General features: G+C 43.4%; 1 protein-coding gene across 3 annotated transcripts in view; it reads right to left on the bottom strand.

Annotated features, from left to right (window-relative positions):
• The window catches only part of OSBPL2 (oxysterol binding protein like 2), a 116,528-nt gene that overhangs the window by 38,168 nt on the left and 51,098 nt on the right, over positions 1–27,262 (bottom strand). For all 3 annotated transcript variants that reach the window (XM_069751189.1, XM_069751187.1, XM_069751188.1), the window contains one exon: positions 1,560–1,707. In XM_069751189.1, coding sequence (XP_069607290.1) covers positions 1,560–1,596 — 37 coding nt within the window. In that variant the 5' untranslated portion in view covers positions 1,597–1,707. The remainder of the gene's footprint in view (positions 1–1,559; positions 1,708–27,262) is intronic.

A 27,262-nucleotide genomic window follows, 5' to 3' on the forward strand; every position in this document is an offset into this window, starting at 1 on the left:
TACATATTTGATTGTTTTATTAGCTTATATTTAAAAAAATATTTTTAAAGTAATTAAATTTTTTTTTTTACTTTTTTCTAACTTTTACTTTGTCCCACTATGGGACAATAATTTTTTGCAGGCTGATCACTTCTGTAGCATGCAGATGAATCAGTATCTGCATGCTATAGAAACTTTCAGTGCTGCACTGACAAGAGAGACTTGCTGATCATGCACTGCACATGACCAACAAGTTTCCTTGCCCTGGTGACCCGGATGTCATCATGACGACATTGGGTCAACCATGGTAACGATCGGGACCCCACGTCACGCCGCGGTGTCTCCGATCCAAAGGCAGAGGAGCTGTCAGCCCTCTGTTGGCTTCCGGAATGCTGTGATCTTGTTCGATAGCAATATTTCGGGGGGTTAAAGTGCCGGGAGCGGTCGCACCTAGTGTCAGCTGTCAGAATCATCTGACACCTGGCGGCAATTGCCCGCACACCCCCCGTGAGCGTGGGCGATCGCGATGACGTAATGATATGTCCATGGTCAAATTGGCCCAGCTCACATGGACGGATCATTATGTCTCTAAGGGGTTAAAGCAGAAAACAGTTTTATAAATCTGGGCAAACACAAAAAGTAACCAATCACAGAGCAGCTTTCATTTGTCAAGAGCAGGATACAAAATGAGACCTGTCGCATGATTGGTTGCTATGGAAAGCAAGTCTTTCTATTAAGTTCCATAGCTCTTCAACTATCTATTTAGCTGCTGGAGAAACCTACAGAGGAATAGGGAGGGTATGGGAGCTTGGTGAAGAGGAGTCAGAGCTGCCATAAGGGATTTGATAGATGATGTCATCCGATTGATCACAGGAAGTCACAGACTGACTTCCTGTACACACATTAGTCAATGTACTGGACTGGTTGTCAGACTGGAGATTATTTGACCCAACTTCCTATAATAAGAGGAGGAAATGTATAGATGGAACTGAGGTGGGATTAAATAAACGGTGAGAACATATGTGGCAAATAACATTATCTTTGTAAGTTTCCGATGGCCAAGGCTTGAACACTGGCTCTTTATGCCTGGCACTGCAATCGTCCTCTGAAGCTCCACCAGAAGGAGCCGCTGTAAAAACACCATACCACAATCAATTATGGGTTAGGTAAGAGCAAAAAGTAAACAAGTGTACAGTCATCTGCGTCTCTCCTCTGCACCATCGTGCCTGTTACTTCAGTGATCAGGGCATAAGTGGCGTTCCGGTGTGTTGCCACTTACATTGGGCACAAATAAGTAACCTTCAGCCCTGCCCAATCGAAGGCCTAGCCCCAGTAACCAGACTGAAGATGCGTCCTGATATATTCAACGGGATCGGCCATCAGAAATCGCTACGTTTAAGTACCTGTAAGACAGTCCCTGGGACACGTCTTATTAGCCCAAAATCAAACTGCACCATGTCCCAGGAGGAATTCTACGCTAGTTTCCAGTAAATCCTCTGCATCGTGATGTGCGGGTCAATGCCGCTCAGCTTCTTCACCTCTCACACCAATTTGTGATCTCAGACGTGCCCTCTATTTACCTGTGACAGCATCGAAAAACTCCTCCTCGCTGTTCATGCTTCTCTGCTGCGGTACAAGCTATCCAGACGGTTACTGCATCTTCTTCCTGGCTCAATCCTCCTGTAGGGGGCGACGTCTGGGAGAACTCCCACCTCACACCCACTGCAACTGGAAAAGAAAGAGGATGAGGTGTACCCGAAGTTCATAACAAAGTGCTACGTCAGATATAGACAGCTCAAACGGCGGCAATGGGAACCTGGAGAGACATGGCCTCATCAGTCTGTCCCATCCTCTATTAAAGCATGGATGTTTCTGCCAAAATCAGCGCCATACCTGTCAGGCAGTTGCGTTTTCCAGCAAGACTCCATTGAAGTGAATGGAGGTGGGCTGCAATACTGTACACAGCCTGTGGACAAAGGTGTGGCACTGTTTAGGGGAGAAAACAGTCCTTTTTGTGGTAATCCTGTACAACCCCTTTAAGGCATATAGTCAAACATTCCTGGATTCAATGGCACTGTGCAGCAAACCGGACCACAAAAACATGACGTTTATTCACATTTGAATAAAAGTGGCATTTCTGGTCAATTTTAGGGGAGTCCTTGGAGGGAGCTTAAAGGGTTTATCCTCTTTCACCAAGCCTTTTCCCCATAAAAACAAAAAAAAACTGAGATTTTGTTACCCTTTGCAGGTCATGTGCTGCGTCACTGCCGCGGTCTGGTTCTCTATAGATTGGCTGCAGTGGTAACATGTTAAGGGCTGCAACAAATCACCGATATTGACAGCACGAGATTCGCCCATCTCCATGATTGACTGCAGCGCCAAAACTACAGACACCAGGGCAATGCCGGAGACACGGTGCTAGACACAAGGTGGGTCAGTAAAGCTCAGATGTTGGTTTTACACCTAATTAATGACCCAATAATTCCTGGCTCCAAATAGGAACACATTAGACAATAGCAAAAAATACAGAATTCCTTTAAATATTTAAGCATGTCCCTTTAAGAGAGTTCTGTCCTCTCAGTCATTGCTAATCTGGAACCTTTATCTAGAACAAAGTGTTGAACGCTGGACTGGCCGCCCGGTGCGATATGTCAACCAGCGAGCGCTATGTAAAAAATCCCCTGAAGGCAATTGCATTAAGATTCATCTTCTTCACCATCTTTCGTTTTTTTTTAACATAAAATGTTACTTTATTTTTGTAAAAGTTTATATCTCACTGCAGTTTGCGAGCAATGGTATCCATGACAACCTGTGCCATTATAATGGGGCAGCCATTTTAATTTCCCCAGGGAGGAGATGGTGGGGGGAGGGGGCAAGTGACAACTCCAAAATACATCTTAACCAAAACAGAAAAATAGAAGCAGATTTCCCCCGGGCCGAGATGTACAAAGAATAGAGATCTTTGTGGCTGGCAAGAGTAGATGTAGCAGACGTGATCCGGTTGGCGGTTATGTCACGCGCCTCGGCGGCTGTTTACACAAACGCTGCCCGAGGAGTTTTCCAGCAGACAAGCGAGGTAAATCACCGCACAGAAACCTTCGGCTCGTCCTTTTCTATAAAGTTAGTTGAAAAAAAGAATGAATTTCCATGTGACCCTGGGCAGGCTGGGTGACTACCAAAATTATACCTTCCACAGTAGGTTGTCAGCCTTTTAAGCCATAAGTCGTCTCAGAAGATGGCCTGTCACTAAGATACTTCACCACTGTATGATCCCCGGGCGGTCCGACCTTTGGGACGTGAGCGTGTGAAGTGGACACAGGCCTGACAGGTTTACCTCAGCGGGTGGCACAGGAGCATCATTGTGGTGGGAAAAATTGGAGTGAACGCAATACTGAGGCCTCGTCAGTCTCCGGACCACTGGGGCCACAAAGTAGTGATGGTAAAAGGCTACAAATCTCATATTACCCAAATAGAAACATGTGCAGACAGCCCCTTTAAGAACATTCAAGGCAGTCTGTCACCCCCAAAACCTCAATCTCCTAGTGCAGTCATATTGGGGACTTAGCTTCTACAGAAACATGGCATGTACTGTGGATTTTACTGCTTTTGCAATCAAGAAAAATAAAAGTATTTAATACACTGTGTGCAGAATTATTAGGCAAGTTGTAATTTGGAGGATTATTTTTATTATTGATCAGCAACTATGTTCTCAATCAACCCAAAAGACTCATAAATATCAAAGCTTAATATTTTTGGAAGTTGGAGTGTTTTTTTTTTAGATTTGGCTATCTTAGGAGGATATCTGTTTGAGCAGGTACTATTACTGTGCAGAATATTGGGCAACTTAATATTCACCAGGTAAACCAATAAAACTGCACAAAATTTAGAAGTAAACATTTGACATGCAAAAACAAAACCCCCAAAAATTAGTGACCAATATAGCCACCTTTCTTTATGATGACACTCAACAGCCTTCCATCCATAGATTCTGTCAGTTGCTTGATCTGTTTACGATCAACATTGCGTGCAGCAGCCACCACAGCCTCCAGACACTGTTCCGAGAGGTGTACTGTTTTCCCTCCCTGTAGACCTCACATTTTATGCGGGACCACAGGTTCTCTATGGGGTTCAGATCAGGTGAACAACGGGGTCATGTCATTAATTTTTCTTCTTTGAGACCTTTACTGGCCAGCCACGCTGTGGAGTAGTTGGAGGCATGTGATGGAGCATTGTCCTGCATGAAAATCATGTTTTTCTTGAACGATACCGACTTCTTCCTGTACCACTGCTTGAAGAAGTTGTCTTCCAGAAACTGGCAGTAGGTCTGGGAGTTGAGCTTCACTCCATCCTCAACCCGAAAAGGTCCCACAAGTTCATCTTTGATGATACCAGCCCATACCAATACCCCACCTCCACCTTGCTGGCGTCTGAGTCGGAGTGGAGCTCTCTCTGCCCTTTACTGATCTAGTCTCTGGCCCATCAAGAGTCACTCATTTCATCAGTCCATAAAACCTTTGAAAAGTCAGTCTTAAGATATTTCTTGGCCCAGTCTTGACTTTTATTTTATGTTTCTTGTTGTTCAAAGGTAGTCGTTTTTCAGCCTTCCTTACCTTGGCCATGTCCCTGAGTATCGCACACCTTGTGCTTTTTGTTACTCCAGTAACGTTGCAGCTCTGAAATATGGCAAAACTGGTGGCAAATGGCATCTTGGCAGCTTCACGCCTGATTTTCCTCAATTCATGGGCAGTTATTTTGAGCCTTTTTTTGGCCATTTGCCATGAAATGCTTGATTGTTCAATGATCACGCTTCAAACGTTTGGCAATTTCAAGACTGCTGCATCCCTCTGCAAGACATCTCACAATTTTGGACTTTTCAGAGCCCGTCAAATCTCTTCTGACCCATTTTGCCAAAGGAGAGGAAGTTGCCTAATAATTAAGCACACCTTATATAGTGTTTTTGATGTTATTAGGCTTGTTTCACACTAGCGTTTTGAGGAGCAGCGGAGGGCTGCGGATTTCCTCCGTGAAGCCCCGCCCTCGGCCGCACTTTTTCGTTTTGACAATGCGGCGACCAGCGTAGAACGCAACTTGTAGTAATTTTTTTTCTCCGCATCGTCAAAACGACGCATGCGGAAGCATCCGCATACAGCTGCACGACCTGCGTACCTAATGTTAAAGATAGGTATGTAGGCCGCATGCAGAAGCAGGCGAAGCTAGCGGCGGAGGTACGGCCGAGGCCGGGGCTTCACGGAGGAAGTTCGCAGCCCTCCGCAGCTCCTCAAAACACTAGTGTGAAACTAGCCTTAGACAACACCCCTCCTCATTACAGAGATGCACATCACCTGATTTACTTATTTGGTAGTTGAACAGCTTGGAGCAGGACAACAGGTATAAAAAGTATAATCTGATCAAAATACAACTTGCCTAATAATTCTGCACACAGAGTATGTAAATTGGGGATCCTCAGTGCTCCCTTAGCAAACCCAATGGCCCTGTTCACCATTAGCATGAGGCGCACTGCCCCTATTCTTGATAGTGCTTGCTTGTAGCGGGCACTCCTGGAGCCCGGCGTGTGTCAGTGCGAGTGCACAACCCTTCATCGCTCCTGACTGTAGGGGCCACTCGCTTCAGTTAGGTCAGGAGTGAGGGAGAAGAACGCATGCGCACTGACACTGTGCGCCGCTGAGCTCCAGTAGTGCCAGGGTGCAAGCAAGCACCATCAATCAAGCTAATAGTGCACAGGGCCCTTGGGCGCGCCATGGGTAGCCATGAGCAGCCCCGATTTACAAATTAAATAAAACTTTTATGCACAGGTTTGGTAATTATTATTATTATTAATATTTATTTATATAGCACCATTGATTCCTGACCAACTCTCTTTAATGGTATCCATATTGATTGACAACCACATTTACAGGAAAACCGAATTTAAAAATCGGCTTCACTAGGCGGAAAAGCTATTGGTAAGTCAAGGAAAGCTGAATGACTATCAACATGCCGACCATCAGAACGGTCACCCAGCTTTCCCTGACTGACAAATGCAGTGAGACAGGATCTTATCCATGGAGATCCCCTGTGTAAGATGAAGATCCCTTTTATAAAGAATGACTCATTTTACATATTAAATGCTGAGCCTCCCCCCCCCCCCGTGTATTTGTGGGCCTAAGCCAGTGCTCTTGCTACAAGCGTCCATGACATTGAGGCAATTCTACAACGTCACTGGCATTCATGGCAAACCCTTCACCCCGACCCCATTCATCTGATGTGAAGATTACACAAGATGCAGATCAGAGGCGGCCACACACAACACAAAGTGGGCTTATCCAGCGGCCACGATTCAGCACTCCTGTAGGACGTAACTTATGGTCCAATGTGAACAGTTGCGCATGGAGATAATGAGTCTTCTTACAGAGTGTATATCTGGTCCTGGGAAAGCTGGGTGACAACTACCATACCGCAATTAGAGCTCCTACTGAGGTTGTTACTCAGTAAACCCGCCGCAGGGAAGCTGTACCGGTCTTCCCCCTCCCGCATGGGGGTCAGCCACATAACTCAGCAATAACTAGCACTAACGAGACTCGCATGTATAGTAGGTCCCGGTGGGGCAGGACTAGGCAGGGTAAGGTTTCCATTTATAGATGGGACATGTGGGAGCCTTGTGCACCGTCGGGGTAAACATGACAGTCTCTGCCAAGTAAGACACTATGGAGGGAAGTAAACAGCAGCATAGTCACTGCATCCAAGCAGAAAGTGCATACAAGAAATCATATATACCAAGCCCGACAGTGACCCTGAAAGCAGAAACTGCTGACAACGTTATGTCTGCCCACTGTTACAGCCATCTAGGTTTATATGTAACTTTGTCTATTCGGAGCTGAGGGTTTTCTACAATGTTATCCAGTATGCTGAGTTAAAGGGTTATTGCCATCTTCATAAATATTGTGAAATAGCTCTTGTAAATACAAACAACTACGCAATTTATTGTTAATTAAAATATGCACCCATGCTTTAGATATTAAAGGGAATGTCCAGTCCAAACCAATAAGTCTGCAGTTACTCTGAGTTATACATACCCCCGGCCAGTGGGCGCGACCTCGCTCTCCATACACTTGTATGCAGCGTAGCCACGCTCACTATCGTCCGCGTCACTGGCTGGCAGTATGTATACCGGTCCCAGGTCTGAATCAGGCGGATTCCCGTAGTGCACAGTGCGTGCTCTTGGGGGATTCATAAGTTTGCAGTCACACAGAGTGACTGCAGACTTATCGGTTTTGCCTGGACAGCCCCTTTAATACTCTCCCTCCGTTTTGTTTACAGCTTGTTACCCTGGAGACCGACCACTACAGCTAGAGCAGTACAAGCACTTTTCTACAGAGCTTGTAAGCACGGTTTTGAAATTGGGCAAAGTAGCTGGAGCGCACCATTACCTCCTAATGCCGTCCAGCTTCAGCGCAGTGCTTGTAAGCTAGATCGCAGTGGTGGTCGGTCTCCTAAGCAACCAGCTGTAAACAAACAAAAATTAAATTAATATATCAACAGTAGCTGCAAATTTTAATAATTGTCAAACTGTAAAAGTACTATCAGACATTAGCAAACTATGAAAATGGGAATATACCTTTTGGCATTGACTTCAGCAGCAAATGCACAAAAAGCTCTGCACATTGCTTTGCAGCAATGTTTCAGGCTGTGCGGTCACAGAGCATTGTCTACACTGGATACAACTGTATCTACTGACTACAAGACTATCTGCGTACAGGTGTAAGGCCACTGACCACACACAAAATTCTTTCAATTTACTAAGAAAAGAGATCTTGAAAAAAATCATGTAAGACTGTAAGCCATTTAAGTAATAATTAGGTTTTATTAACATGAAAACAAAAAAGAAGTTTCAATCCTACATTTTTACAACCTGCAGTCACCACTAGAGGAAGCACACTGATCTCAATAATGACACTGTATACTGTAAGCTCCCTCTAGTGGTGGCTGCAGGCAGAGAGAATTTTGTCAATTAAACAGCAGGAGTTATGGAGCTCTGTTTCAGGAACCTTATTTTTCCAAGAAAGATTATTTTATATATGCACAGAATGCTGGCCCTGAAACAAGGTGGTGGCCATTCACTTAGGTTTTTTTGGGAGGGGGTACGAAAAATTTACTGAAACAACAAAGGAGTGTACACTACTACTGGAGCTACCGCCTCACCAACACCGGAGCTCCTGCAACCCCCCAACCTACTGTCTCCTTCCCCATAATCCTGTAGAATGTAAGCCCGCAAGGGCAGGATCCTCGCCTCTCTGTATCAGTCTGTCATTGTTAGTTTGCTTACAGTAAGTGATATCTGTTACTTGTATATAACCCTTTCTCATGTACAGCACCATGGAATTAATGGTGCTATAGAAATAAATAATAAATAGGTTTGAGGTAAGAGTCTGGGAAATATGGTGAGCCCTCTGGCCATAACGTTCTCACCTAGCTTTCCTGGGTACAAAAGTAAAAAAGTTAAACAAAAGTTTTCATAGCTTGGCAGACAGGGATGACTACAGGACTTGTATTGGATAAGGGGCACAACTTTATTCTACGGCTCTAATGAGCAACCATGCTAGACTTCAGCACATTGTGTTACTGATGAATAACAGGAGCCGGCCAGCTACTGAATCTAATGAAGTATCAAGATCGATACCCGAGGCCATAATGTACAGAAAGTTCTTGTAGGAAAAGGGTGGATGGTATTGCAAGTAAATATCTAACACCTGTTGGCTGTACTATTGGAGCATAGAATAACTGCAAAACCAAGACTACTCAGTCTGAAAGTGTTACTTCAGTCCTCATAAAGCAGTCAGTTACAATGTATCAGTGATTGGCAAAAGTTGTCAAGAACGAAAGGAAACAATGGAAGAGAATGATCTGCATTGTATAAACCTGTAACAGTGTGATCACTCTCGTTTCTATTTACTGACAGCAAGTAAAGATCTTGAAAACTGTATTGAAGTGTTTTGGAAAAAGTTAACACACACAAAAGGAGCCTCTCAAAGATAGAATATCAAAAATTTTATTTATTTCAGTTCTTCAATACAAAGAGTGAATCTCATATTATATAGAGCCATTACAGAGTGATCTATTTCAATTGTTAAGCCACAAAAGGTCATTGCTAAAGAAGCAGGCTGTTCACAGAATGCTGTATCCAAGCATACTAATGGAAAGTTGAGTGGAAGGAAAAAGTGTGACAGAAAAAGGTGCACAAGCAACCGGGATAACCACAGCCTTGAAAGAATTGATAAGAAAAGGCCATTCAAAAATGTGGGGGAGATTCACAAGGAGTGGACTGCTGCTGGAGTCATTGCTTCACTCCACAAGGAGGGTAAGCCACAACAGGTCATTGCTAAAGAAGCTGGCTGTTCACAGAGTGCTGTATCCAAGCATATTAATGGAAAGTTGAGTGGAGGGAAAAAGTTTGGTAGATAAAAGGTGCACAAGCAACTGGGATAACCACAGCCTTGAAAGGATTGTTAAGAAAAGGCCATTCAAAAATGTGAGGAGATTCACAAGGAGTGGACTGCTGCTGGAGTCATTGCTTCAAGAGCCACCACACACCGATGTATCCAGGGCATGGGCTACAAGTGTCGCATTCCTTGTGTCAAGCCACTCATGACCAATAGATCTCGCAGGAAGCGTCTTACCTGGGCCAAGGAGAAAAAGAACTGGTCTGTTGTCAGTGGTCCAAAGTGTTGTTTTCAGATGAAAGTAAATTTTGCATTTCATTTGGAAATTAAGGTCCCAGAGTCTGGAGGAAGAGTGGAGAGACATAATCCAAGCTGCTTGAGGTGTAGTGTGAAGTTTCCACAATCAGTGATGGTTTTGGGTGCCATATCATCAGCTGGTGTAGGTCCACTGTGTTTTATCAAGACCAAAGTCAGCACAGCCGTCTACCAGGAAATTTTAGAGCACTTCATGCTTCCTTCTGGCGACAAGCTTTTTGGATAGAAATTTCATTCTCCAGCAGGACTTGGCACCTGTCTACACTGCCATATGCACCAATACCTGGTTTAATAACAGTGTCACTGTGCTTGATTGACCAGCAAACTCGCCTGACCTTAACCCTAAAGAGAATCTATGGGGTATTGTCAAGAGGAAGATGAGACACCAGACCCAACAATGCAGACGAGCTGAAGGCTGCTATTAAAGCAACCTGGGCTTCCATAACACCTCAGCAGTGCCACAGGCTGATCGCCTCCATGCCACATCGCACTGATGCAGTAATTGATGCAAAAGGAGCCCCGACCAAGTATTGAGCGCATTTACTGAACATACATTTCAGATTTTAAAATAATTTTTCAAGCTGGTGTTATAAAGTATTCCATTTTACTGAGATAATGACTTTTGGGTTTTCATTGGCTGTAAGCCATAACACTTGAAATAAATCACTCTGCTTCAAATGATTCTATATAATATACGAGTTTCACTTTTTGTATTGAATAACTGAAATAAATGAACTTTTTGATATTCTAATTTTGTGAGAAGCACCTGTACATATACACATTATATATAGGTGTGTGTGTGTGTGTGTGTGTGTGTGTGTGTGTGTGTGTGTGTGTATATATATATATATATATATATATATATATATATATATATAGTGTGTTAATTCATAGTTTTGATGCCTTCAGTGTGAATGTACAATTTTCATAGTCATGAAAATACAGAAAAATCTTTAAATGAGGTGTGTCCAAACTTTTGGTCTGTACTGTATATCTGCCTTGCCTAATTATACAGAAATGTATATATTATATACGGTATAGTTATATTCCACATACACATATTGTACAAACAAAAACATGGCAAAGCCACTCTTGTCCAAAGGCCTTGTCTGGCACAGTAGCAATCAAGAAAGCTGCAATACCAGATACAACCTGTGGACAGGTGTGGCAGGTTTCTTTATTTTTAGGAACTAACCATGATATCCAAATTTTGCACACTCCCTTTAGCCCCATTTCACCTCTCCCTTCTAACCACCCTAGGATTGTTTGGCACTGCTGATAACTGCGAGGGTGGGCTATCAGAAGTCCGCCTCGGTCAGGTTTGGAGGTTACTGACAGGATGCAGCATGGCCAGTCATTCGCTGCGCAGATTATGGCTTAGCCATATTGATATTCCCCGTTCAGCCTCACTTTCTGAAGCACTGGGGATTACATACAGTGCTTGTAGCATTTCTGCTCTAATTAGTCATTAAATCTACATTTCCATAGTCAAGTAATTGCCACCAGAGGGTATTTCAATATGTTTTCTGCTCGGCATTGCTGTGGTCATACATCAGACAGATGCCAGGCTCACCCTCCTAGTCACCACACTTGTAAAATACATCATTTAGTTAAAAACCTCAGCAAATTGCTTTTTAAAACAAAAACTAGACATTAAAGTCACTGAACCCCTAGTTGTCTTCTAATATATTGGCGGATGCTGGAATGATCCACTTTACCTTATTCACATCCTGGGAACCGGCCCACACCTTTGCCCGTGCACCGCACCCAACATGATGCTATTTTTACCGTGAAGTAGTCAGCTGATACATTTTCTTTTTTTTATATCTTTCTAATAATATTCAGCCATGTGTCCATTTTAGCTAGAAGCACGTGGCAGTATTACAGCTTTACGTAATCAGGAGTAGTAATACAGCACACGTTTGACTGCACAGTCAGCATTCCATGCTGTGCATACTTACGCCTAAAGTGTCAAACCACTGCCAGGATAATATAGTGTAGATATGGTCTCAGCCTAATATCGTGGCACTGTATGGCGGCACAGAGTACAGCGTAGCTACAGAAACTTCACAGGCTTCTCTACTGGCTCCCCTCACACTGCTCTGTGTGCATTATGACATGGGTAAGGATCAGGTGACAACTACAAACTGCAGCCAAAACGGTGTCTTTAAAAGTTGTCATGCAAGGTTCCACCAACCCTGAATGGAAAATACACTCTTTAACATTGAAATCATAACAAGAAGAAGTCAAAGTTGTGGAGTTATGGAAACCATAGGATGGATAGACATTTTACTGATATGCAAGTGATGAAATAATGGAAATAAAATGTTCATAACATTTCAATGATTGAAGAATTCTCTGCTACACCGAATGCACTTGGGCAAATCATCAAGATCTGCTGCTGGCAGCTCCCTTTGCAATTGCCACTTAATGACGTCACAGATGTGCGCATTCGGAGACAAGTCCGGAGACGCTGCAGGCCTTTGTAGTATGTTTAGGCCATGTAGGCTGCTCACAGAAGTACAAGGAAAATGCAGTGTGGTGCTGTCATGTTGAAAACCAGCTCCTGAGACACATTTACGAAATGGTCGAACCACTATTTTCCCCATTTCAATGTAACATTGAGCTGCTAGTATACCTTGAATGAAGACTAGAGAGGTCCAGCTATCACATTTTATGTCACCGTGCACCATAATCCTGGGAGTAGAACAGATGTGATGTCCCCTCAAAAGCCTCTTCATGGCATTGTCCACATGATCTCCAGAAGGCGACTGGAAGCTTGAATGGAGGGCTATCCATTTCAGCGATAAGTCTTGCATTTTTTCTTGGATGTAATGATTTTCGGAGATTGGTCTGGAGAGTCCATGTCGGCAACCCCATGAAGAGGCCTTCACACAGGAACATCAGATGGGTCCTACTCCCAGTATTATGGTGTAGGTACACCTAAAATATTATATTGATTTGGTTGTGGAACCAGTGGTACAGCCATATCTCCAAAGTGTCCCAAGGTCTGTACTACTGTGATCGGTCTGCGTGGTCGAAAACGTGCAACCATGGCCTGCAGAGTCTCCGGACTTATCTCCCATCGAGTACATGTGGGATGTCATTGGTAGGCCTTTTCTGAAGCGCTGGGAAAATCAAATATGAAATAGTTTCTTTTACTGACATCCTTTCCTGGCAAAGACAGTCGAAGCGTGTCAGCTCCTGTATTACAATCTTGAATAGCAATTGTGTATAACACTGCACAAACATGGGAAACGACGACTTATAAGTGTTTACAGGGGCCTGGAAAAGCTGGGCCATTAACCCTTAGAAGATCTCGTCTCACATGTGTTGCCTGTGACCTAGAACGAGCTCCAGGAGGATAAAGATAATTCTGTGAAAGGCAGAAGCGAATGTCCTGTAACGTTAGAGGCAGATTATGCGTTACATGCAGCTGCAGATCTCAGTATAATGCGCTCGCTATGGCCCTGAAGTATTGAGCAATAAGGACCCGGCCATCACATCCCCACCTCCCTGGATACATTTCAATTTAACCATTTTAATCCCCGGCACCCAGAGTTCCTACCATCAAAATATTGTAATTATCCCTTTTTTTGCCTGTCGAATCCATTGTTACCGTGAATAGGCAGTGCCAGATTTGTTTGGCAGCTGCTTATCTTCTTGTAAAATCAACATCAACGTTTGGCTGCTTAAGTTTTACAAGAATGAAAAAAATTAAATCGCTGCTTTGGGCCAAAACAGATCCACTCTTGTGTAATGGATGTGATGGATATTATAGCTGTTCATGACACAGATGAGAGTCATCGCTGAACTAAACTGTCAATGGCCCTTCAGTTATTAGGCAGCAGGGAGGGTGAGGGGCTCTACACTTGGATTAGGGTACAATAACGTTGACCGTAGAGAATTATCAGAAAAATATTCACAGTCGGCTAATGCTAGTAGGGGAGGAAGCTATACAGCTATAAACTAACCCTGGCACCACTTATGCCGGGGCTGAATAGGGGCATTACATTGCTGGTGGGCATGTTCCATGGGTGCTGGCCATCATCAATGATAAGGGAAGCTTTGCAGATGTGCATTGGTCAGAATGGAGCCACTGCCCCAGGTGACAGCAATCCTAGTTACACCTCAGAGATACCCATTACAGTCAGTCAGTCATATCAGTCAGACCTGATATTGTGTGATCCCCTCCAAAAACAAAACAAAAATGCTATAGGCCAAAGGAGAAAGAGAGGAGTTTTAGATTTAGTTTTGGTTTCCCTCCCTGCACTGATTGAGAGACTGGAAGATTTCGCATACAACGGAGAACATCCTAAATCCTCACCTCTAATGATGGGGCTGAACGCGCCTCTGTTGTCAATTTAGGAAAAAAACATCTCAAAAGAAATTGGATGAGATAAGGACCCGGCAGGCCGGTATCACAGTATATAAGGTCCGATAACATCAGGAATGCAGCTCACAAAAGGCCAGGGATGGCTGGTATGAATACAGAAGAGCGGAGAGTATTGTAAGGAGGTCACAATATATACAGAGCCAAGGCTTCATACTCAAGGTAAATGTGGACACTCTGTGCTAAGTGCAGAGGAGACAAGACATGATTCATTAAGTAGAGGAGTCATACCTACATCTAGAACAGGAAAATCCAATCACAGCGCTGCAGAAGAAAAGCTGAAATCTCTCTGCAACCGCTGCTTGTTCAGTGTCTGCACTGTTCACAATGATGAACTGTATTCTGAGAAGTGTCACCAGACACTATAAACTTATCCGATGTAGGAAACCATGCCACTGTTACCCAGGTATCATGAGGACTCAGGGATATAAAGCTTGCTGACAGTTTCCAATATCAAAGAGAATGGTGAGGTAAAATACAGGAGGTAACTCCAGTACAGGATAAGTGATGTATGTATGCACACAGTGACTGCACCAGCAGAATAGTGAGTGCAGCTCTGGAGAATAATACAGGATGTAACTCAGGATCAGTACAGGATAAGTAATGTAATGTATGTACACTGTGACTGCACCAGCAGAATAGTGAGTGCAGCTCTGGAGTATAATACAGGATGTAACTCAGGATCAGTACAGGATCAGTAATGTAATGTATGTACACTGTGACTGCACCAGCAGAATAGTGAGTGCAGCTCCTGGGGTATAATACAGGATGTAACTCAGAATCAGAACAGGATAAGTAATGTAATGTATGTACACAGTGACTCCACCAGCAGAATAGTGAGTGCAGCTCTGGAGTATAATACAGGATGCAACTCAGGATCAGTACATGATAAGTAATGTAATGTATGTACACAGTGACTCCACCAGCAGAATAGTGAGTGCAGCTCTGGAGTATAATACAGGATGTAACTCAGGATCAGTACAGGATAAGTAATGTAATGTATGTACACAGTGACTCCACCAGCAGAATAGTGAGTGCAGCTCTGGAGTATAATACAGGATGTAACTCAGGATCAGTACAGGATAAGTAATGTAATGTATGTACACAGTGACTCCACCAGCAGAATAGTGAGTGCAGCTCTGGAGTATAATACAGGATGTAACTCAGGATCAGTACAGGATCAGTAATGTAATGTATGTACACTGTGACTGCACCAGCAGAATAGTGAGTGCAGCTCTGGAGTATAATACAGGATGTAACTCAGGATCAGTACAGGATAAGTAATGTAATGAATGTACACTGTGACTGCACCAGCAGAATAGTGAGTGCAGCTCCTGGGGTATAATACAGGATGTAACTCAGAATCAGAACAGGATAAGTAATGTAATGTATGTACACAGTGACTCCACCAGCAGAATAGTGAGTGCAGCTCTGGAGTATAATACAGGATGCAACTCAGGATCAGTACATGATAAGTAATGTAATGTATGTACACAGTGACTCCACCAGCAGAATAGTGAGTGCAGCTCTGGAGTATAATACAGGATGTAACTCAGGATCAGTACAGGATAAGTAATGTAATGTATGTACACAGTGACTCCACCAGCAGAATAGTGAGTGCAGCTCTGGAGTATAATACAGGATGTAACTCAGGATCAGTACAGGATAAGTAATGTAATGTATGTACACAGTGACTCCACCAGCAGAATAGTGAGTGCAGCTCTGGAGTATAATACAGGATGTAACTCAGGATCAGTACAGGATCAGTAATGTAATGTATGTACACTGTGACTGCACCAGCAGAATAGTGAGTGCAGCTCTGGAGTATAATACAGGATGTAACTCAGGATCAGTACAGGATCAGTAATGTAATGTATGTACACTGTGACTGCACCAGCAGAATAGTGAGTGCAGCTCCTGGGGTATAATACAGGATGCAACTCAGAATCAGAACAGGATAAGTAATGTAATGTATGTACACAGTGACTCCACCAGCAGAATAGTGAGTGCAGCTCTGGAGTATAATACAGGATGTAACTCAGGATCAGTACAGGATAAGTAATGTAATGTATGTACACTGTGACTGCACCAGCAGAATAGTGAGTGCAGCTCTGGAGTATAATACAGGATGTAACTCAGGATCAGTACAGGATCAGTAATGTAATGTATGTACACTGTGACTGCACCAGCAGAATAGTGAGTGCAGCTCCTGGGGTATAATACAGGATGTAACTCAGAATCAGAACAGGATAAGTAATGTAATGTATGTACACAGTGACTCCACCAGCAGAATAGTGAGTGCAGCTCAGGAGTATAATACAGGATGTAACTCAGGATCAGTACAGGATAAGTAATGTAATGTATGTACACAGTGACTCCACCAGCAGAATAGTGAGTGCAGCTCTGGAGTATAATACAGGATGCAACTCAGGATCAGTACATGATAAGTAATGTAATGTATGTACACAGTGACTCCACCAGCAGAATAGTGAGTGCAGCTCTGGAGTATAATACAGGATGTAACTCAGGATCAGTACAGGATAAGTAATGTAATGTATGTACACAGTGACACCACCAGCAGAATAGTGAGTGCAGCTCTGGAGTATAATACAGGATGTAACTCAGGATCAGTACAGGATAAGTAATGTAATGTATGTACACAGTGACTCCACCAGCAGAATAGTGAGTGCAGCTCTGGAGTATAATACAGGATGTAACTCAGGATCAGTACAGGATCAGTAATGTAATGTATGTACACTGTGACTGCACCAGCAGAATAGTGAGTGCAGCTCTGGAGTATAATACAGGATGTAACTCAGGATCAGTACAGGATCAGTAATGTAATGTATGTACACTGTGACTGCACCAGCAGAATAGTGAGTGCAGCTCCTGGGGTATAATACAGGATGCAACTCAGAATCAGAACAGGATAAGTAATGTAATGTATGTACACAGTGACTCCACCAGCAGAATAGTGAGTGCAGCTCTGGAGTATAATACAGGATGTAACTCAGGATCAGTACAGGATAAGTAATGTAATGTATGTACACAGTGACTCCACCAGCAGAATAGTGAGTGCAGCTCTGGAGTATAATACAGGATGTAACTCAGGATCAGTACAGGATAAGTAATGTAATGTATGTACACAGTGACTCCACCAGCAGAATAGTGAGCGCAGCTCTGGAGTATAATACAGGATGTAACTCAGGATCAGTACAGGATAAGTAATGTAATGTATGTACACAGTGACTCCACCAGCAGAATAGTGAGTGCAGCTCTGGAGTATAATACAGGATGTAACTCAGGATCAGTACAGGATAAGTAATGTAATGTATGTACACAGTGACTCCACCAGCAGACTAGTGAGCGCAGCTCTGGAGTATAATACAGGATGTAACTCAGGATCAGTACAGGATAAGTAGCGTAATGTATGTACACAGTGACTCCACCTGCAGAATAGTGAGTGCAGCTCTGGAGTATAATACAGGATGTAACTCAGGATCAGTACAGGATCAGTAATGTAATGTATGTACACTGTGACTGCACCAGCAGAATAGTGAGTGCAGCTCTGGAGTATAATACAGGATGTAACTCAGGATCAGTACAGGATCAGTAATGTAATGTATGTACACTGTGACTGCACCAGCAGAATAGTGAGTGCAGCTCCTGGGGTATAATACAGGATGCAACTCAGAATCAGAACAGGATAAGTAATGTAATGTATGTACACAGTGACTCCACCAGCAGAATAGTGAGTGCAGCTCTGGAGTATAATACAGGATGTAACTCAGGATCAGTACAGGATAAGTAATGTAATGTATGTACACAGTGACTCCACCAGCAGAATAGTGAGTGCAGCTCTGGAGTATAATACAGGATGTAACTCAGGATCAGTACAGGATAAGTAATGTAATGTATGTACACAGTGACTCCACCAGCAGACTAGTGAGCGCAGCTCTGGAGTATAATACAGGATGTAACTCAGGATCAGTACAGGATAAGTAATGTAATGTATGTACACAGTGACTCCACCAGCAGAATAGTGAGTGCAGCTCTGGAGTATAATACAGGATGCAACTCAGGATCAGTACATGATAAGTAATGTAATGTATGTACACAGTGACTCCACCAGCAGAATAGTGAGTGCAGCTCTGGAGTATAATACAGGATGTAACTCAGGATCAGTACAGGATAAGTAATGTAATGTATGTACACAGTGACTCCACCAGCAGAATAGTGAGTGCAGCTCTGGAGTATAATACAGGATGTAACTCAGGATCAGTACAGGATAAGTAATGTAATGTTTGTACACAGTGACTCCACCAGCAGAATAGTGAGTGCAGCTCTGGAGTATAATACAGGATGTAACTCAGGATCAGTACAGGATCAGTAATGTAATGTATGTACACTGTGACTGCACCAGCAGAATAGTGAGTGCAGCTCTGGAGTATAATACAGGATGTAACTCAGGATCAGTACAGGATCAGTAATGTAATGTATGTACACTGTGACTGCACCAGCAGAATAGTGAGTGCAGCTCCTGGGGTATAATACAGGATGCAACTCAGAATCAGAACAGGATAAGTAATGTAATGTATGTACACAGTGACTCCACCAGCAGAATAGTGAGTGCAGCTCTGGAGTATAATACAGGATGTAACTCAGGATCAGTACAGGATAAGTAATGTAATGTATGTACACAGTGACTCCACCAGCAGAATAGTGAGTGCAGCTCTGGAGTATAATACAGGATGTAACTCAGGATCAGTACAGGATAAGTAATGTAATGTATGTACACAGTGACTCCACCAGCAGACTAGTGAGCGCAGCTCTGGAGTATAATACAGGATGTAACTCAGGATCAGTACAGGATAAGTAGCGTAATGTATGTACACAGTGACTCCACCTGCAGAATAGTGAGTGCAGCTCTGGAGTATAATACAGGATGTAACTCAGGATCAGTACAGGATCAGTAATGTAATGTATGTACACTGTGACTGCACCAGCAGAATAGTGAGTGCAGCTCTGGAGTATAATACAGGATGTAACTCAGGATCAGTACAGGATCAGTAATGTAATGTATGTACACTGTGACTGCACCAGCAGAATAGTGAGTGCAGCTCCTGGGGTATAATACAGGATGCAACTCAGAATCAGAACAGGATAAGTAATGTAATGTATGTACACAGTGACTCCACCAGCAGAATAGTGAGTGCAGCTCTGGAGTATAATACAGGATGTAACTCAGGATCAGTACAGGATAAGTAATGTAATGTATGTACACAGTGACTCCACCAGCAGAATAGTGAGTGCAGCTCTGGAGTATAATACAGGATGTAACTCAGGATCAGTACAGGATAAGTAATGTAATGTATGTACACAGTGACTCCACCAGCAGACTAGTGAGCGCAGCTCTGGAGTATAATACAGGATGTAACTCAGGATCAGTACAGGATAAGTAGCGTAATGTATGTACACAGTGACTCCACCTGCAGAATAGTGAGTGCAGCTCTGGAGTATAATACAGGATGTAACTCAGGATCAGTACAGGATAAGTAATGTAATGTATGTACACAGTGACTGCACAAGCAGGACAGCAAGTGCAGCTCTGGGGTATAATACAGGATTTAACTGAGGATCAGTAAATGATAAGTAATGTCATGTACAGTTGTGCTCAAAAGTATACATACCCCGGCAGAATTTTTGCTTTCTTGGCCTTTGTTCAGAGAATATGAATAATAACACCAAAACTTTTTCTCCACTCATGGATAGTGGTTGGGTGAAGCCATTTATTGTCAAACTGCTGTGTTTTCTCTACCATCAATGACAGCTTGAAGTCTTTTGTGGTAGTTGTGGATGAGTGTCTTTATTTTCTCAGATTGTAAAGCCTCCAGTTCCTGTAAATTCCTGGACTGTCTAGCATGAACTGTGCGCTTGAGATCTCCCCAGAGTGGCTCAATGATATTGAGGTCAGGAGACTGAGATTGCCACTCCAGAACCTTCACTTTGTTGTGCTGTAGCCAATGACGGGTCGACTTGGCCTTGTGTTTTGGATTGTTGTCATGTTGGAACGTCCAAGTACATCCCATGTGCAGCTTCTGGGCTGATTATTGCAAATTTGCCTCCAGTATTTGCTGATAACGTGCTGCCTTCATCTTTCCTCAACTTTGACCAAGTTTCCTGTGCCTTTGTAGCTCACACTTCCCCAACACATCAGCGATCCACTTCCGTGCTTTACAGTAGGAATGGTGTTCCTTTCATCGTAGGCCTTGTTGACCTCTCTCCAAATGTAATGTTTATGGTTGTGGCCAAAAAGTTCAATTTTGGTCTCATCACTCCAAATTACCTTGTTCCAGAAGTTTTGAGGCTTGTCTCTGAGCTATTTTGCGTATTGTAGGTGAGATACTTTGTGGCATTTGCGCAGTAATGGCTTTCTTCTGGCAACTCGACCATGCAGCCAATTTTTCTTTGAGTGCCTCCTTATTGTGCATCTTGAGAGAGCCACACTGCTAGTTTTCAGAAAGTCCAGTATTTCAGCTGATGTTATTTGTGGGTTTTCCTTTGCATCCCGAACAATTTTCCTGGCAGTTGTGGACGACATTTTTGTTGGTCTACCTGACCGTGGTTTTGTTTTTACAGAGCCCCTGATTTTCCATTTGTTAATCACAGTATAAACACTGCTGACTGGCATTAGCAATTCCTTGGATATCTTTTTGTATCCCTTTCCTGTTCAACTACCTTTTCCCATAGATCCGTTGACAATTCTTTTGCTTTCCCCATGACTCACAATCCAGAAACGTCAGTGGCTGGATGAAAGATGCAAGAGTCTGTCTGGATTCCAGAAACTCACTCACCTTTTATGCACACACACTGATTACAAGCAAACAGGACACAGGTGAGGATGTTACCTTTAGTAGCCATTCAAAGCCATTTGTGTCAGCTTCTGTGCATGTTATGAGGCCAATGTTTCCAGGGTATGTGAACTTTTGATCAGGGTCATTTGGATGTTTTGGGTTGTCATTATGATTTAAAAAGAGAAAATACAGTAGTTTGACAATAAATGGCTTCACCCAACCACTAACCATGAGTGGAGAAAAAGTTTTGGTGTTATTCATATTCTCTGACAAAAGGCCAAGAAAGCAAAAATTCTGCCAGGGTATGTAAACTTTTCTGCACAACTGTATGTACACAGTGACTGCACCAGCAGAACACTGAGTGCAGTAATCAGGATTAGTAATGTGCCTTATAAGTTAGGGTACCGTCTCACAGTGGCACTTTGGTCGCTAAGACAACACGATCCGTGACGCTCCAGCGTCGCTCTATTATCGATCCAGCGTCGTAGACTGCGGTCACACTTCGTAATGCACGGCGCGGGAGCGATAATTTCATGACGTATTTGCGATGTTGAAGTCGTATGGTGCTACCAGCATAAATGGGGCAGTCCAGGGAATTTAGTTCTGGTTCAAGCACGAGAGAGAAAAGAATACAGCGCTCGAGAGCCACGGTTTTATCAGCCGGGAACAATAGTACCACGTCTGTCGAATGAGCGCACAGTATTGTACCATCCAATCAGCACACAGGAGGTGGAGAATTTGGCGCTCCTACGTATCAAGCTCCTCCACCCATTACATCGTATACAATATCGTGCACACCTTTGTTACACGATGTGATCATGCCGCCACAGCGGGACACTTGATAAGGAAAGAAAGTTTCAAACGATCTGCTACGACGTACGATTCTCAGCGGGGTCCCTGATCGCAGTAGCGTGTCAGACACAGCGAGATCGTAAGTATATCGCTGGAACGTCACGGATCGTGCCGTCGTAGCGACCAAAGTGCCACTGTGAGACGGTACCCTTACAAGCTCCATACCTGGTGAAATCACTGGCAATGGGATCTCACTGATTAAAAGCGGAGCCATACCTCATAGCACAATGATTATTTTTATATACGTCATGTCTATTTTTGCATTTTTGTCTATACACTAGGCATTTTCAAGGTGGAGTGTGTTCGGGGTTTAGACCAGTCTGTCTGGCACTCTCTTTTGAGTTCTAGTTATTGTTGTCAGGTAGCAAGGCACAGAATACAACAGTCAGCAATTTGCTGCGGACCTCCGGCGGTGGAAGTCCTACAGTGGTATGTACTGCAACAGATATCATTGCAAAAAAGGTGGGGGGCATTCATAGCTACATTCACAGATTAAAATGACATATTGCAAGTGTCAATCCTGCACTTTATGCTACAGATACAGTTAGGTCCATATGTATTTGGACATAGACAACATTTTTCTAATTTTGGTTATAGACATTACCACAATGAATTTTAAACAAAACAATTCAGATGCAATTGAAGTTCAGACTTTCAGCTTTCATTTGAGGGTATCCACATTAAAACTGGACGAAGGGTTTGGGAGTTTCAGCTCCTTAACATGTGCCACCCTGTTTTTAAAGGGACCAAAAGTAATTGGACAATTGACTCCAAGGCTATTTCATGGACAGGTGTGTGCAATCCCTTTGTTATGTCATTCTCAATTAAGCAGATAAAAGGCCTGGAGTTGATTTCAGGAGTGGTGCTTGCATTTGGAAGGTTTTGCTGTGAAGTAAACATGCGGTCAAAGGAGCTCTCCATGCAGGTGAAACAAGCTATCCTTAACCCCTTCATGACCCAGCCTATTTTGACCTTAAAGACCTTGCCGTTTTTTGCAATTCTGACCAGTGTCCCTTCATGAGGTAATAACTCAGGAACGCTTCAATGGATCCTAGCGGTTCTGAGATTGTTTTTTCGTGACATATTGGGCTTCATGTTAGTGGTAAATTTAGGTCAATAAATTCTGTGTTTATTTGTGATAAAAACGGAAATTTGGCGAAAATTTTGAAAATTTCGCAATTTTCACATTTTGAATTTTTATTCTGTTAAACCAGAGAGTTATGTGACACAAAATAGTTAATAAATAACATTTCCCACACGTCTACTTTACATCAGCACAATTTTGGAAACAAAATTTTTTTTTGCTAGGAAGTTATAAGGGTTAAAATTTGACCAGCGATTTCTCATTTTTACAACGAAATTTACAAAACCATTTTTTTTAGGGACCACCTCACATTTGAAGTCAGTTTGAGGGGTCTATATGGCTGAAAATACCCAAAAGTGACACCATTCTAAAAACTGCACCCCTCAAGGTGCACAAAACCACATTCAAGAAGTTTATTAACCCTTCAGGTGCTTCACAGCAGCAGAAGCAACATGGAAGGAAAAAATGAACATTTAACTTTTTAGTCACAAAAATGATTTTTCAGCAACAATTTTTTTATTTTCCCAATGGTAAAAGGAGAAACTGAACCACGTACGTTGTTGTCCAATTTGTCCTGAGTACGCTGATACCTCATATGTGGGGGTAAACCACTGTTTGGGCGCACGGCAGGGCTTGGAAGGGAAGGAGCGCCATTTGACTTTTTGAATGAAAAATTGGCTGCACTCTTTAGCGGACACCATGTCACATTTGGAGAGCCCCCGTGTGCCTAAAAATTGGAGCTCCCCCACAAGTGACCCCATTTTGGAAACTAGACGCCCCAAGGAACTTATCTAGATGCATAGTGAGCCCTTTAAACCCCCAGGTGCTTCACAAATTGATCCGTAAAAATGAAAAAGTACTTTTTTTTCACAAAAAAATTCTTTTAGCCTCAATTTTTTCATTTTCACATGGACAACAGGATAAAATGGATCCTAAAATTTGTTTGGCAATTTCTCCTGAGTACACCGATACTTCACATGTGGGGGTAAACCACTGTTTGGGCACATGGTAAGGCTCGGAAGGGAAGGAGCGCCATTTGACTTTTTGAATGAAAAATTATCTCCATCGATAGCGGACACCATGTCGCGTTTGGAGAGACCCTGTGTGCTTAAACATTGGAGCTCCCCCACAAGTGACCCCATTTTGGAAACTGGACCCCCCAAGGAACTTATCTAGATGCCTAGTGAGCACTTTAAACCCTCAGGTGCTTCACAAATTGATCCGTAAAAATGAAAAAGTACTTTTTTTTCACAAAAAATTTATTTTCGCCTCAATTTTTTCATTTTCACATGGGCAATAGGATAAAATGGATCCTAAAATTTGTTGAGCAATTTCTCCCGAGTACGCCGATACCTCATATGTGGGGGTAAACCACTGTTTGGGCACACGGCAGGGCTCGGAAGGGAAGGCGCGCCTTTTAACTTTTTGAATGGAAAATTAGCTCCAATTGTTAGCGGACACCATGTCGCATTTGGAGAGCCCCTGTGTGCCTATGCAATGGAGCTCCCCCACAAGTGACCCCATTTTGGAAACTAGACCCCCCAAGGAACTTATCTAGATGCATACTGAGCACTTTAAACCCCCAGGTGCTTCACAGAAGTTTATAATGCAGAGCCATGAAAATAAAAAATAATTTTTCTTTTCTCAAAAATGATTTTTTAGCCTGGAATTTCCTATTTTGCCAATGGTAATAGGAGAAATTGGACCACAAATGTTGTTGTCCAGTTTGTCCTGAGTATGCAGATACCCCATATGTGGGGGTAAACCACTGTTTGGGCGCACGGCAGGGCTCAGAAGGGAAGGCACGCCATTTGGCTTTTTAAATGGAAAATTATCTCCAATCATTAGCGGACACCATGTCGCGTTTGGAGAGCCCCTGTGTGCCTAAACATTGGAGATCCCCCACAAATTACCCCATTTTGGAAACTAGACCCCCAAAGGAACTAATCTAGATGTGTAGTGAGCACTTTGAACCCTCAAGTGCTTCACAGAAGTTTATAACGCAGAGCCATGAAAATAAAAAAAAAAAATTATTTTCTCAAAAATGAATTTTAGCCCGCAATTTTTTATTTTCCCAAGGGTAACAGGAGAAATTTGACCCCAAAAGTTGTTGTCCAGTTTCTCCTGAGTACGCTGATACCCCATATGTGGGGGTAAACCACTGTTTAGGCACATGCTGGGGCTCGGAAGTGAAGTAGTGACGTTTTGAAATGCAGACTTTGATGGAATGCTCTGCGGGCGTCACGTTGCGTTTGCAGAGCCCCTGATGTGGCTAAACAGTAGAAACCCCCCACAAGTGACCCCATTTTGGAAACTAGACCCCGAAAGGAACTTATCTAGATGTGAGGTGAGCACTTTGAACCCCCAAGTGCTTCACAGAAGTTCATAACACAGAGCAGTGAAAATAATAAATACGTTTTCTTTCCTCAAAAATAATTTTTTAGCCCAGAATTTTTTATTTTCCCAAGGGTTACAGGAGAAATTGGACCACAAAAGTTGTTGTCCAGTTTCTCCTGAGTACGCTGATACCCCATGTGTGGGGGTAAACCACTGTTTGGGCACACGTGGGGGCTCAGAAGGGAAGTAGTGACTTTTGAAATGCAGACTTTGATGGAATGGTCTGCGGGCGTCACATTGCGTTTGCAGAGCCCCTGGTGTGCCTAAACAGTAGAAACCCCCCACAAGTGACCCCATTTTGGAAACTAGACCCCCAAAGGAACTTATCTAGATGTGTGGTGAGCACTTTCAACCCCCAAGTGCTTTACAGAAGTTTATAACGCAGAGCCGTGAAAATAATAAATACGTTTTCTTTCCTCAAAAATAATTTTTTAGCCCACAATTTTTTATTTTCCCAAGGGTTACAGGAGAAATTGGACCACAAAAGTTGTTGTCCAGTTTCTCCTGAGTACGCTGATGCCCCATGTGTGGGGGTAAACCACTGTTTGGGCACACGTGGGGGCTCAGAAGGGAAGTAGTGACTTTTGAAATGCAGACTTTGATGGAATGGTCTGCGGGCGTCACGTTGCGTTTGCAGAGCCCCTGGTGTGCCTAAACAGTAGAAACCCCCCACAAGTGACCCCATTTTGGAAACTAGACCCCCCAAGGAACTTATCTAGATATGTGGTGAGCACTTTGAACCCCCAAGTGCTTCACAGACGTTTACAACGCAGAGCCGTGAAAATAAAAAATCATTTTTCTTTCCTCAAAAATGATGTTTTAGCAAGCAATTTTTTATTTTCTCAAGGGTAACAGAAGAAATTGGACCCCAGTAATTGTTGCGCAGTTTGTCCTGAGTATGCTGGTACCCCATATGTGGGGGTAAACCACTGTTTGGGCACACGTCGGGGTTCGGAAGTGAGGGAGCACCATTTGAATTTTTGAATACAAGATTGGCTGGAATCAATGGTGGCGCCATGTTGCGTTTGGAGACCCCCTGAAGTGCCTAAACAGTGGAAACCCCTCAATTCTACCTCCAACACACCCCTAACCCTTATCCCAACTGTAGCCGTAACCCTAATCACAACCCTAACCCCAACACACCCCTAACCACAACCCTAACCCCAACACACCCCTAACCCTAACCACAACCCTAATTCCAACCCAACTCTAAGGCTATGTGCCAACGTTGCGGATTCGTATGAGATTTTTCAGCATCATTTTTGAAAAATCCGCGGGTAAAAGGCACTGCGTTTTACCTGTGGATTTACCGTGGATTTCCAGTGTTTTTTGTGCGGATTTCACCTGTGGATTCCTATTGAGGAACAGGTGTAAAACGCTGCGGAATCCGCACAAAGAATTGGCATGCTGCGGAAAATACAACGCAGCGTTCCCGCGCGGTATTTTCTGCACCATGGGCACAGCGGATTTGGTTTTCCATATGTTTACATGGTACTGTAAACCCGATGGAACACTGCTGCGGATCCGCAGCGGCCAATCCGCACCGTGTGCACATAGCCTAATTCTAAAGGTATGTGCACACGCTGCGGAAAACGCTGCGGATCCGCAGCAGTTTCCCATGAGTGTACAGTTCAATGTGAACCTATGGGAACCAAAAATCGCTGTACACATGCTGCGGAAAAACTGCACGGAAACGCAGCGGTTTACATTCCGCAGCATGTCACTTCTTTCTGCGGATTCCGCAGCGGTTTTAGAACTGCTCCAATAGAAAATCGCAGTTGTAAAACCGCAGTGAAATGCGCAGAAAAACCGCGGTAAATCCACGATAAATCGGCAGCGGTTTAGCACTGTGGATTTTTCAAATCCGCTGCGGAAAAATCCGCATAGGACCAGAATACGTGTGCACATACCGAAACCCTAACCCTAGCCCTAACCCTACCCCTAACCCTAG

The sequence above is a fragment of the Ranitomeya imitator genome, chromosome 2, assembly GCF_032444005.1.
Source record: "Ranitomeya imitator isolate aRanImi1 chromosome 2, aRanImi1.pri, whole genome shotgun sequence".
In the NCBI taxonomy this organism is placed as follows: domain Eukaryota; kingdom Metazoa; phylum Chordata; class Amphibia; order Anura; family Dendrobatidae; genus Ranitomeya; species Ranitomeya imitator.